The sequence below is a fragment of the Talpa occidentalis genome, unplaced genomic scaffold (assembly GCF_014898055.3).
Source record: "Talpa occidentalis isolate TD23 unplaced genomic scaffold, MPIMG_talOcc4v2.1 talOcc4.9, whole genome shotgun sequence".
Classification (NCBI taxonomy): domain Eukaryota; kingdom Metazoa; phylum Chordata; class Mammalia; order Eulipotyphla; family Talpidae; genus Talpa; species Talpa occidentalis.
This window is the reverse complement of record NW_023605305.1, coordinates 13,622,953-13,635,225: the sequence shown is the minus strand read 5'-3', so window position 1 is coordinate 13,635,225 and position 12,273 is coordinate 13,622,953. Positions and strand designations below refer to the sequence as shown.

The 12,273-nt window shown below is 56.0% G+C and overlaps 1 protein-coding gene across 1 annotated transcript in view; it reads right to left on the bottom strand.

Annotated features, from left to right (window-relative positions):
* Window positions 1-12,273, bottom strand: part of GRHL3 (grainyhead like transcription factor 3) — a 31,816-nt gene continuing 19,543 nt past the window's right edge. The window contains exons 9-16 of the mRNA XM_037499131.2: window positions 10,951-11,109; window positions 10,391-10,469; window positions 10,142-10,275; window positions 8,608-8,642; window positions 7,363-7,451; window positions 6,430-6,515; window positions 4,124-4,188; window positions 1-303 (exon numbers count right to left, since the gene is read on the bottom strand). Of these exons, the coding sequence (XP_037355028.1) occupies window positions 189-303; window positions 4,124-4,188; window positions 6,430-6,515; window positions 7,363-7,451; window positions 8,608-8,642; window positions 10,142-10,275; window positions 10,391-10,469; window positions 10,951-11,109 (762 nt within the window). The 3' untranslated portion in view covers window positions 1-188. The remainder of the gene's footprint in view (window positions 304-4,123; window positions 4,189-6,429; window positions 6,516-7,362; window positions 7,452-8,607; window positions 8,643-10,141; window positions 10,276-10,390; window positions 10,470-10,950; window positions 11,110-12,273) is intronic.

The window sequence follows — 12,273 nt, the reverse complement described above, 5'->3', positions numbered from 1 at the left end:
ACACCTCCCAGGTCCCTTCCTGGCTCTGACATCTGTGGGTTTGTGACTCGAGGGCCTCTCCCTCAGGGAAGGCATTCAAGTAACAGCACTGAGGCATGACGAGAGGTTGTGTGTGGCATGGGGCCACTTCCCAGCTGGCCCTCGGCTGGAGCCTGCCCCCAGGGTCGGAAAGAGTCGCCTCTTGGGCCCTACAGCTCCTTTAGGGTGATCTGGATCTTGCCATCAAGCTCCCCCATGTCCAGCAGGAAGGCGACGTGGTTGCTGTAATGCTGAATGATGTTGTTGTCCATGTTGACCAAGATTCTGGAAGAGAGGAGGAGACGTGGCAGTTACATGCAGGCCCTCTTTTTCAGACCATCTTGGTGACAAGGTCAAGGTTACTACCTACTGGGTGCCCGTGCCCCATTTCAGGCATCTCCCGAACTTTCTCTCTGCCCCTCCTAACAACCTGCAAAGTGGGTATTCCCTGTTCCACTTCAGGGGTCAGGAACGACAGCCAAGTGGCAGAGCCACAACTCAAACAAAGCCTGCTCGCCACCACGCTCGCCTTCATGCCAGGGGGCCTCTGCGGGCACGCCCGGGCACTGTTAAGCAGCAGAGATGTCGCCCTGCAGACATGCAGGGCTCCCGAGTCACCAGGCCCGGCTGAGGGCCGGGACACGGAGCGAGTGCAAGTCCACAGGTGTGGTGGGTGGACCAGTGCAGTTTGGGTTCAGTAGGAGGCTGCGATGCATCACTCAGGTGGGTCTGCCTGAGCCAGAGGCATATACCACACAGGCCCCTCTCCGTTCCTTCCCTGTGACGCTGGAACCATGGGGCTGGTAAGATAGACTTGAAGGGTGTGGCCCTCCCTTCTCTGCACACTTCCCGGCAGCACCTGGCCTGGCCTGCAAGGAACAGGGCCTCCACGGAGGTTGAGGTCAAAGCCTAAGGGTAGCCCTCGGGGAGCTACCGCCCTGTTGACGCCCACAGATGGGGCCTGATCCGACCGTATCAGCTTTCCGTCTGCCCCTTCCTGCTAGGACACCTGGACTTGTCATGAATGTGGGCACCTCTGCGCATCCATTTAACTGTCTGTCCGCCCGTACACCCACTAGCACTTGCTGAGGCCTTTCTAAGCAAGGGCCGTAGGAAGATCCTAGAGCCTCCACCCAGGAGCTTAGCATCTAGTAGGGCCTGGAAAACTACTCCTTATAGCCACATGACCCAGTTCATAGATTGGGAAAGCTGAGGTTCAAAGCTAAGTCATTCGCCTGGGCTCACGCGGTGGACAGACGGCAGAGCTGGGGTTTGAATTCAGACTTTGTGTCTTGTCACTGCCACGTTTTTAGAAAGGAAAAAACAAATCCCCTCTAAGTACAAGTGAGGAAGTGGCTTCTATAAAGGACAGCAACATGCGGGGCTGGGAGCTGAGATGAGGGTGACTTGATTTCAAATGGGGCAGGAGTGGACAGGGGGCTTCATGAAGGCGGTAGCCCCGTCCCCCTCACTCCCCCAGGTGGGCAAGGTAAGGGACAGTGCCAGGTCCCAGCCCGTGGCCTAGGTCCAGCTGGGCCTGCAGCGTGGCCAAGCAGCTGCTGCTATCCAGGAGGAGGCCTGGGCTCAGGCTCCGAGGCCCCGGTGCTGACTGCCAATGGCTAATTCCAGGATCCTCATCCTCAGGTCCTGTGTGCAGTTCCTTCATTTCACAGAGGGCTCTTTGTCCGGGGGCTGCAGGCTGGGAACAGCCCAGGGGAGACCAGGACTGGGGTGGGAGCAGAGGGCTTTGTCAGCGTTGGGGATTTCTGTTTGTTTCCCTTGTGGGATTTATTGGGTGAATCTAGGTGCCAGGCACTGTGTATGTGCCTGACGTGCACAAACTTGAGGGCCTACTCCCTCCTGCTGCCAGCAGGGCCTCCCTCAGGCCAGAGCCCATGCCTGCGCACAAGGGCTCCCAGGCAAGCCCGCGGACCCTTCCCCTCGGAGGTCAGTGACCACTGGGCCTCAGAGACAGGGGCTGGTCGGGAGGCCCTGTCACAGAATGCAGGCCTCTCGTCACTTGCCAGCTTCTAGCTGTCTTCTGTCCTGGTTCACATGAAACCTCTGGCCAGCTGCCAGCAAAAACAATGTATTTGTTAATCTTTCAAGCATTCAGTGGTGCTTGTAAAGCTGATTGTATCTACCTTTGTCCAGAGGACTTTGGGGAGGTTTCAGTGAAAATAAACTAGCCATTAATGAGAATTTCCTGCTTCTCAGACGAGGCGAGTCCGACTCTGAGGGAGGCAGTAAATGAGCCTGGCCTCCCCTCCCAAAAGATTTTGGGGGGACTCCTCTCATTTAGGCATTTCTGACAATCCTCAGCTTGAGGTTTTCATGTTGGGAATGTGTGTTGCGGGGGGTGCCGCTGAAGGACTGCTGGGTGATGCCCTGGGTGATGGGGCTGGGCAAATCAGTTGGCCTGGCTGCAGCCTTTATTTGCACATTGCTTAGCGGTTAGGGAACACACAGCAGGCAAGATAAAACAACGGGTGTGCACACCGGCTTCAGACAAGCCAGGATTCCTCCTGCCAGTTACTGTGTCCCTGGGGCTACACTGAACTGTTCCCTCATCTGCAGAAATAGAAACAATCTTACCAAACTCAAGGGGTCAGTGAGATGACGCTGGGAGTTCCTGAGCCCAGCGCCAGCATGTAGGAAGTGCTCCACAAATAGGAGCTGTTATAATTATGTTTAAATAATTAGCTGGGGCTTAAGGGAAAGACTCGCAACCCGGGCAGAGGGCTGGGGGCAGGCCATCCTCGTAGGCATCTCCCCAGCATCGTGTATAAAGGTATTTCCCAGGGCAGTGGGAGCTGTAGGGAGGCCTGCAGCAGGTGGGGCTACAGCCGGGGGGTGTGGGCACTTTCATGAAGGGGAAGTGGGGCTGGACTTGTCTGGGCAGAGCAGAGCCTGCCCTCTGCTATGAGGTAGATTCCGCTCCAAGACAGCGTGTGAGTCCCAGTTTGAAACCGAAACTTGGAAGAAAAAAAAACACGCACACAAAACCCCAGACACTCATACAACCAAAACCAAGAGGATCCTTTCCCAGGAGCTGCAGGGCCAGACACCTTCCCCTTACCCCGCCCTCCCAAGGGAGGCTGGGTGGGAACCAAAGAGGAGGGAGGCAGGGAGGTAGGGCCAGGCCAGGACAGAGCCTCAGCCTGAGGAGGAAACGCGCCTCACTTTGCAGTCTTCTCAAGAGAAGAGCCACAGATGACAGACAGGGGTCTGCCCGCCTTCCAGGGGCAGGTGGTCAGTGGGGCTGCAGCTAGACTGCCTGGAGCAGGTCCAAGCTGTGGACCCAAGATGGGGGGGACTTTCCCAGTGACAACTCCTCACGCTGGACTGGTGGAGTGACCAAGTTAGGAATGGCTGCAGAGGCCCAGCTTACTGGCTCTGACCAGGGAAATGGAGCCCGGGAGGCCAGTCACTATGTGGCCCTCGGCCTCCTCCTGCAAGAGGTCACTGGGCCGACAGCATTACTTCTCAGGAGCCCCCAGCAGGCAGCAGGCACTGCCCTGCCCTAAAGGGTAAAGCATACTCCCTCATACCTACAGGTGGACAAGGCCCATGGAGTGCCCCGCGTGGGTTCCCTCGGAACCATGCTCACTCACAAAACCTTTCCAGGCTTATCACCAGCCACCCCCTTCTCATCCCTCACTCAGCAGGAGCAACACCGCTGGGCCCTTCTGCCTCTGTGCCTTTCCTCAGCTACTCCTGCCCCCTGAACACTGCTTAGCATCTCTGAGCCTCAGTTTCCCAGTTTGTAAAATGTAGGTAATGGTATGTTCACAGTGTGGCTGTGAAGGTCAGATGGATGGTAGTGACGACTGCCCTGCCCCCCCACCCCCCGGCTCCATGAGGCCATGTAAAGAGACGCTCCACCTGTCTGCTCCTCTCCTCCCAGCAGTGGTCAGCAGCTGGGCTGCAGGTGGCCTTGGCCTGGCGGGGGCGGCTCTCCAGCCAACAAGTCCAAATACCACTCAGCACCGAGCAGCGGGTCTCAGCCCTGCACAGCAAACCTGCCAGGAGCCCCCCGGGCCAACAACTCAATGGGCAAGAGCCAGAGCTGGGGAGCGCGGAGGGAGGCTTACTGGGCACTTACCCGCGCTTGCATTTCTTGTAGACTTTGTAAATGTTCTCTTCAGGAAACCCATACTTCTCAGAGATCTGGAAGAGAAGGGTAGGGAATTCATTATCTCTGGCCCAAACCAGATGAAATCATTTTGGATCGTGGCTTTTTATTTCCTGGTTATAAAAATAATATATATCCCTATGGTGGAAAAACACAAAGAAGAATATTACAATCGTTCACAATCCTGTTTCCCAGAGAAAAACACCAACAGACACCTGATGCATCCCTTTCCATCTTCTGGACATACCGTTTTATATAAAACTTGTTTTTTATATAGGAACTTATATAAAATTTTATATAAAAGTTATAATTATATAAAAATTTACTTCCCAGAAAACTCTAGACAAACAGCCTGTTCCGTGGTGGTAAAATATCCCACAGAGCACCCACCATTTCCCCGGCCCCCGCGTGGTCAGACATTAGAACACGAAGGCCTCCCATTCACCAGGCGCCTGACGGGAGACAGGCCTGGTGTCTCCCTCAGAGGGTGGCTACAAGGATTAAATTAATAGGTCCACATAAAACACTCCGGACAGCTCCTGGCATGTACTAAGACCTCCATAAATGGTCACTGCTATTATGTCAGGAATGGAGCAATGGGGGTGCTCCTTGCCCTGTTGCGAGGGGCATCACACCCACGAGCAGATGAACTCACAGGAGGTAAGATGCACACAGCCCAAGGCCGAGCCGAGGGTGCCTGTCTCCAGCACAGCCCAGAGCGTACAGTGGAGGGACCTGCCGCTCAGGGGCCTGTGAGTGACTTGCTGGAGCTTGTTTCTCCCCACACCACCCAAAGTTTCCTCTGGGGCAGCAGGTATGTTCGGGAGCCAGCCCCGCCAGCCGGGGCTCCATCTATATGGGGATACTGTGGACAGACACTCAGGGCGGCTCTGCCCGTGAACTGAGGTGACCGTGTCCGGGCTGGCCCCGCCGACGACTGTGAGACAAGGCTGCTGCTCCGACCTCCACTGCCTGCCCCTCAGGTTGAGGTGCCCTCTGGGTCTGCCTTGGCTTCTCGGTTATTTTCTGCCTCCATAGAGATCCCTCCAGGCAAGAAAAGTTCCCAGACTATTTATTTTAATGGTAATGAAGCTGGAAGCTGCTCAAGTTGATCTAAGGAAGAACTTAAGAACTTTCTAACCATAAATTGTAGCAAGACAGAGGCCGCAGTGGCCCTACGGTAGTGAGCGCTCTGTGCCTGGAAGTATGCTAGTCAAGAAGAGCCTCTGGAAGAGAGCTCAAGCACCAGCTGGGGGGCTGACCCTTTAAGGTACTGTCCAGCTCAAAGATTCTGAGTCTATATTCGAGTGACATTAATGGACCTTTGTGAGCCTGACTTCCTGGAGCTGGTGCCAAGCAGGGCTGATGATAACATGACGAGAACAGGAGAGCAGAGCAGAGTGGACGGAGCTCGGGCCAGAATCCCAGCTCTGCCACTTCTAGTAACCTTGGCAAGGCCCCCGACCCCTGGGAGGCTGTTTTCTCATGGGAAATGAGACAACAGGGCTCCCTTTTCAGGGTTGTTAGAATAGGATGAGCTAGCAACAAGCTGACAAAATGCCTGGCACATAGTGGGTCTTCAATCAGAGAGAACTAATGTTACTATTAGACTCATTTCCCCCTTCCCCAGTGTGGTATCTTGGAACCTTCTGGGCTTTCTGTGCGGTCCAACCTTTAAGCACAGTTGGCCCTGGTGGAAGCTGTGTTTGCTCAGTTTTCAGCTGAGCCACAAAGCTGCTGTGGGCTTTGTTCAGGGCTGTTTCACCCACTCCCTGGTAGTTTTGGGGGGTTGGGGAAGGTCTCTCTGCTCAGACACCACTGTCATTGCCCTGGCCAGCGACCCCCAGCCAGCCACAAGCTGGAGGAACAAGGCCCCCTGGGAAAGAAAATAGATTCTCTGGGGCCTAGCCTTTTTGGGTTTCATTCCCATTAAAACAGAAACAGGTTTGCAAAGCCAACAAAAAGCTCTGGCCTGTCAGACAGCAGCCATCAGATTAAGGAGGATTTATGGTGTGTGCGACTCCCAGGGTGGAGCCAGGGCTCTGGCTGGGAGATAGCATCACAGAGGCACACCCCCCACCGCCAGCCGGCCCTGCAGGCCCCCCAGATGGGGTGGGACAGGTGGGCCACCAGAAAGCCAGGGTTCCAGCATATTCCTTTCCAGACTATGCCTGTGGGAAATCAGAACTGTGTGGTGAAGAGTGGGGGGAGGGGAGGAGGGGCAGGAGCACAGAGGGGGTCTGGCCAGGGCAAGGCGGGGTTCACAAGTCTCTTACCGCATTCCTCAGCCCCTTCAGGTCTGGGGTCTTCAACATGAGGGCGTCGAACACCTCCTCGGTCTCCCTCCGTACATACAACAGAACTAAGAAGCAAAGGGGAGGGTCTTAGTGGCTTGAGGAGGCTAAAGGAGACTGTGTGGGGCCAAAGGAGACAAGATGTGGGGGAAATCTTAAAAATATGTTCTACATAGATTGATTTCTGCAAAACAGGGCAAATCCTTGCTGAGGCCAGCTCTGCAGGCCCTACACTTGCTCAGCTTGTGCTGACCTTGGCAGGCTTGAATGCTCTGTTACCTTGAGGAAGGTACTTTAACATCACTGAGCCTCATTTTACCCACATGGAAAATGGAGGCAGCTCTACCTGATCCACAGAGTTGTGCAGGAGTGAGTGACATGGCGCTTGGAAACAGCGAGTGCAAGGAGGACTGGCTATCAAGGTGGCTGGAACCGTGTGACCTTAGCTGCTGGTTGGTGTCTGCTTGATGGTTAGTTATGGCCTCCAGAGACCAGGGTATGACCCTCTCCCAGGAAGTCATGGATTTAGACTATCAAAGCTAGAAAGCCAGTTTGGAAACCCCACCTGCTTCCCACCCATTCGAGAAAGTAGGGCAGTTGCTCAATCTTTCACAGCTGTCCCAAGGCACCATGTCCAACAAGGTTAAGGAGGTAAATCCCTCCAGCACCCTGGCTGACTCTCTGAGCACCCCGGTGCCTTCCTCACTCCTACCCCCACCCTAACTTTTGGCCCAACCCAGCTCTAGGGGTAAACCGCCCTCGAACCCTCCCTGCTGGGTGGGTGTGACCCTGGTGGCCTGGCCAGGATCCATGTTTGAGGCTTTGGGGAAGGCCTCATGGGGAGGGGGCAGCCCTAGCAGCTTGGGGGACAGTGGAGTGGAGCTGAGGCAGTAAATGGGGTGGGAGTGAGGTTACCTCTCTGGAGGTCATCTTCCTTGGCCTGTTTGGAGGGCAGAGGCTCAAACTCCTCAGTGAAGGGCGAGCAGGTACGCTTCAGGGGCAGCCTGTGAATGGCAGGGAGGGGCTTGTGAGGAACCCAGGGTTCTCAGAGTCTGGGGAACCCTGCTGGGCTGCAACCGAGAGGTAGAGAAGACCCCAAGAAGGTGGGCACAAAGCAGCCCACCATGGTTAAAGTAGCAGATTCTGGAGCTAGACTGCCTGGGCTCAGATCCCAGCCTGCCCCTCCCTAGCCGGGCGAGTCTCTAAGCCTCTCAGTGGCCACATCTGTACAATGGGGTGAGCATAAGTAATCCTAACAATACTGCATAAAGCCCTGAGATTACGCAAGCTGTTCTTAGAACAGCATGTGGCGCACAGTAGGCCTCAGTGGGAACACTACTTCATTATCAACATCATTCTTTTTTGAAAGAATTGGGGTTGGATGGGAGGCAGTGGGAATTGAAAGGGCTTGGGGACTTGGAGCAGGCAGCCTTAGGTTCCAAGCTGCTTCTGCTACCTGACAGCTGTGTGACCTTGGGCAAGTCACTTCGCTTCTCTGAGCCTCAGTTCCCTCATCTAAAAATAGAGTAATAGCCCCTGCCTACCTGACTAGGTCTGTTGTGAGGTGATAGATGACACAGTTTCATGTGAAAGCGCCTATGAAAAGTTCCTCTTGATTACAGGGAATAAAATGATAACAAAGGATCAGCAGGAAGTGCTTTCTCCCGTACAAAGATTCCATGTACATACTACCCTCCCACAACTGCCTCCTCCTGGAGAAGCCATTTTCCCCATTTGACAGATTTCTAGGCTGAGGCTGAGAGATGGAAGGCCTGGAGGCCCGTCCAAGGCTGAAGGGGCCCTCCCAGCTTCCTTGGTGTCAGAGGAGGGTATTGGGGAAGAGGGTACGGCTCTCCATCCCCCCAACTCCTCCGGTACCAGCTGCCTCTCCTCGCTCTCTGAATCTGCACCACCATCTCAGAGACTTTTTCTTTCTCTTTTTACAAGCAGATGTCTCGCCAGAGATTCGCCAGCTTTTCACATAAAACAAACCCATAAAAACCTAGGGAGTTTCAGTGAGAAAAAAAAGCAAATCTGGCTGGGAGGCTGGGGACAGAGTCTCGTGACAGCTTCCTCTGGGCCCAGCCCCTGGCTGGGGGGCCATGAAGCAGTAAAGGGGGGCAGCAGGCAGGTGAGGCCCTTGACTGCTTCTCTCCGTACCTGTTGGAGCCGCCGTGTCCTGCCGAGGGCACCGCCTGTAATGCAAAGAAAAGACACTTGCTCTCATGTGCAGGAAGAAGAGAGGATCCCTCAGCAGCTGGGACAATCTATGGTGGGGAGGGCAAGGGAAAGGCCGTTTCAGTGCCTTTGCAGCCCCTTCTGCTCAGGTCATGTGTTGAAAGGCAGCATCCTTTGAAAAAGGCTAGGGGAGCGGGGTTCAGTGAACACACAGGAGGTGCTACAGGAACGGTGGCAGGATCAGAGAGACCCGCTGAGCCCAGCACACCCAGAGGGCTGGGGTGGCTGCCCTGCAGCTGGTAACCAGGTAGTTGGAGCTGAGGCAAAGTGGGTGAGGGAAAGAGGCACCATTTTGGAGCCTTCCCAAGATCCTGGCCCTGGGTGATCTGGACCATGCGTGAGACACACAGAGGCCCAGAGAGGACAATGTGGAGTCTCTCGGCTCTTCTACTTCCTGGGCATCCCCCCTCCAGGCTCACAAGTACAGGCATGATCCGTCCCTCCCCTCCCACCCCAGATTAGCTGTCAGAGATTAAGGCCCCAGAAGGGCCTTAATCCCCAGTGGTTGTCTCCTATGTGGGGAGAGTGAGTGAATGCAGGCGCCTGTGCCCTGGGACAAGAGCGCTGCTTGCGGGCAGTGTCAGGAGGCCAGTGGACATAGTGTGTGCCCGGGGTGGGTGACAAAAGCAGCAGCTGTGCTTGCAGCTCCCCAGTCGAGCTGGTTCTAAGTCAACCTGCTGAGCACCTCTGTGTCTACAAACATTTCCGCCTAAATGGTGGTGGGAAACTCTCAGAGTTAACAAGGAAGCAAGCTGGCACACGGGCCCTGGGCTCCTAATCCTGCTGCTGTGTGGCCTTGCTGGAAAGTGGGATGACCATAGTCTCGATCTTGGGGATGTTCTGTGAGGGAAAAGGAGGGACATGCCCAGGGCACAGCCCAGTGTCCCGCGTGTCTTGGGGGCTCAGTCGATGGCCGGGCTTGGGCGGTTGGCTCTTGGCAGAGGGCCTTGTTTCTGAATCTGGCTGCCTTGGTCTAAATTCTGGCTCTGCCTCTTACTGTGAACTTTGGGGAGACTCTGTAGTCAGCCTCCCCCCGCCATGAACCCAGAGAACAGTTTCCAGTGTCCAGGGCTGGAGGAGGCATCCAGGTGGTCGTGTATGGTACACCCTCAAAGCAGCCCACCGGAGAGTGTTGGTGCTGTCCAGTGGTCACCTCCCAGACCTGTGGCTGCAGCTACTCTGGGGTGTAAGCCCATGTGCTCCCTGCAGGGACGCTTCGCTGGTTATGAATTCTGCTTCCTCACAATGCTCTTTAGTAGACCAGGCCACTGACATCACTGGAGCATACACTCTTATAATCCTCTGGGATTCGATACAGGTTTGTTCATTTTGATGTAAAAAACTACCAGGCCCTGTGAAATTGACCTGTGTTGTTTGAGGGGGTGGCTCTCCACTGGTCTGTGCTAAGGCAGTCCCCACCCAGAGCCCAGACCCTCTCTTGGCCCCAAAGCCTCACCCCTCCAGGGCGCTGCAGGCTGGAGAAGTGCACATTGGGGATGAACAGCACTGGCGGGGTCTCCAGGTCTGCCTCAGGCCGCAGGTAGGTGGTCTCATTGCCCCTGAAGCCGGAAGGCAGGCAGCCCCTGATGCCTGGTGGGAAAAGGAAAGCAGTGAGATCTGAGGCCCCACCAGGCACACCCTAAGTCTCTGTCCGCTGGTCACCCCCTTTCACCCCAACCCAGCCAGTCCTGACCAGTCCACTGACCACTGTTGCTGGAGTCGGGGCACTTGACCTTCCTCCGGAATTGCTTCCTTTCATCATCCCGCATCTTCCTCTCGGCTCCCTGCCGGGGGAATAGGGGAAAGGGGTCACCGAGGGCCTTGGGGTGTGGGGGGGGCTCGCTGCTTTGCATCATCAATATGGGCCAGCCAGGAAATGGGAGGGTAGACATGCCTGGCCCAGCCCCATCCAACCCAGCCTTGCCTGCCCTGCCTGGGGTCAGGATGGGGTCAGGAGAGAAAGAAGAAACAGAGACAGAGAGATGTGGGGAAGGGGAGAGAGAAAAAAAAGACAGAGAAAAGAGAAATAGACGAGAAGAAAGAGAAATGTGACAAAAGAGAGACATGGAAAGACTTAACATAGCTTAACAGAGATCGTCAACAAAACGGAGACAGAAATGCAGAGAGGGATGCAAGAAGAGAGCCCTAGACAGACGACACGCTCTCATTCGGAGAGCGAGGGACAGAGACAGACACTCTGGGAAGGAGGAGGTGGGGGTGGCCCTCTCCCCCGGGGTCCAGCAGACGCCCTGGCCCTCCAGCCACCTTGTCACAGAAGATCTTGATCTGGCAGACGGCTCGGTGCACCAGGCGTTCGGCTCCAGAGCCACAGTCATAGGTGTCAATCTGCAGGTTCAGGGGGACACCCTTCACCCCCTTCTGGGAGGAGAAGTCTGTGCTGAGGCAGTTGACACCAATGAACACCTGGGGACAGATGGGAGCCAGATAAACAACGCGCGCAGGTCGCCAGCCCTGCTGGCTCAGGACAAGCCTGTTTACTGAGCCCACTGTATACCAGGCAAGCGCCCTTCACCCCACTGCACCCCTGGAAAGCAAACATCCCCACCTCTCTTTTACAGATGGGGAGACTGATGCTCAGAGAGGTGAGGCAACTTCCCCAAGGCAACACAAGGAGCGGGAGAAGGGAGAGCCGGGGTTTGGGCCCAGACCCTTCACCCTGGGCGATGCAGCTCCCTCTGCATAGTCAAGGGCAGCCCAAAGGGTCAAGGGTGCCAGAAAGGCTAGGAAGGGTCAATTAGGGCATAAAAGCACCCTCATTTTTCTGCAGCTCAGAGGGAGCAGGTAGAAAAGAAACAAATCCCCTCCCCTCAGCTTCCGAAGACTACTGTCCTTCCGGCCTTGGGACACAGAGAGAAACCGGCCCTTTGTGCCCAGAACCACTGAGCAGGAATGTGACTTGCTGCCATTTCCACAGGGAGTCAGGCAGGGTGGCAGGGGGGAGTAAGCCTGCACGGGGCCCCCAGACCTGGGGTGGGAAGCTGGCTCTAGGGCTCCCAGCCGTGTGGCTTGGATCAGCCCCTTCACCTCCCGAGCCTCCATTTCTGAATCTGCAAGATGGAGACAAAGCCTGCCTTGTGTGGTTGTGAAGGTGGGGGGAGGGGGGAACACCGGGTGGGCTTGGCACGAGGGGGCTGTGGGTGCGTGGCTGTTGCGAGGAAGACAGCTGGAGTCTCAGCACGAAGCTTCCGCCTGGCAGAAGGCAGCGGGGGCCGGTCTCAGCCCATCACCTCCTGGCAAGCTCACCTGGTCATTGTCCACCAGGTGACTCCTTCATGGGGCACCGGGGCTAGACCTCCCTGCAGGCCGGCCCCTGTTCTTTGGGGCATTTCCACTGGAAAAGACCCTGGCCTCAACAGGGGGGCTGGGATATGGGGTTGAGCAGACCCCGTTCTTTCCCCTGCGCTGGGAGCGATGTCGAGGGTGCATGCCAGACATACCTCCCCCTCAGCCAGCTCAACCCCAGTGCAGCCCCCACCCAGCTCATACCTGAGAAAGACCCAAGCCTGGGGGCTTAGAAGGCGGTGAGAAAATCCCAACCGAAACCCACCGCTCCCCCACTGCTCCCTT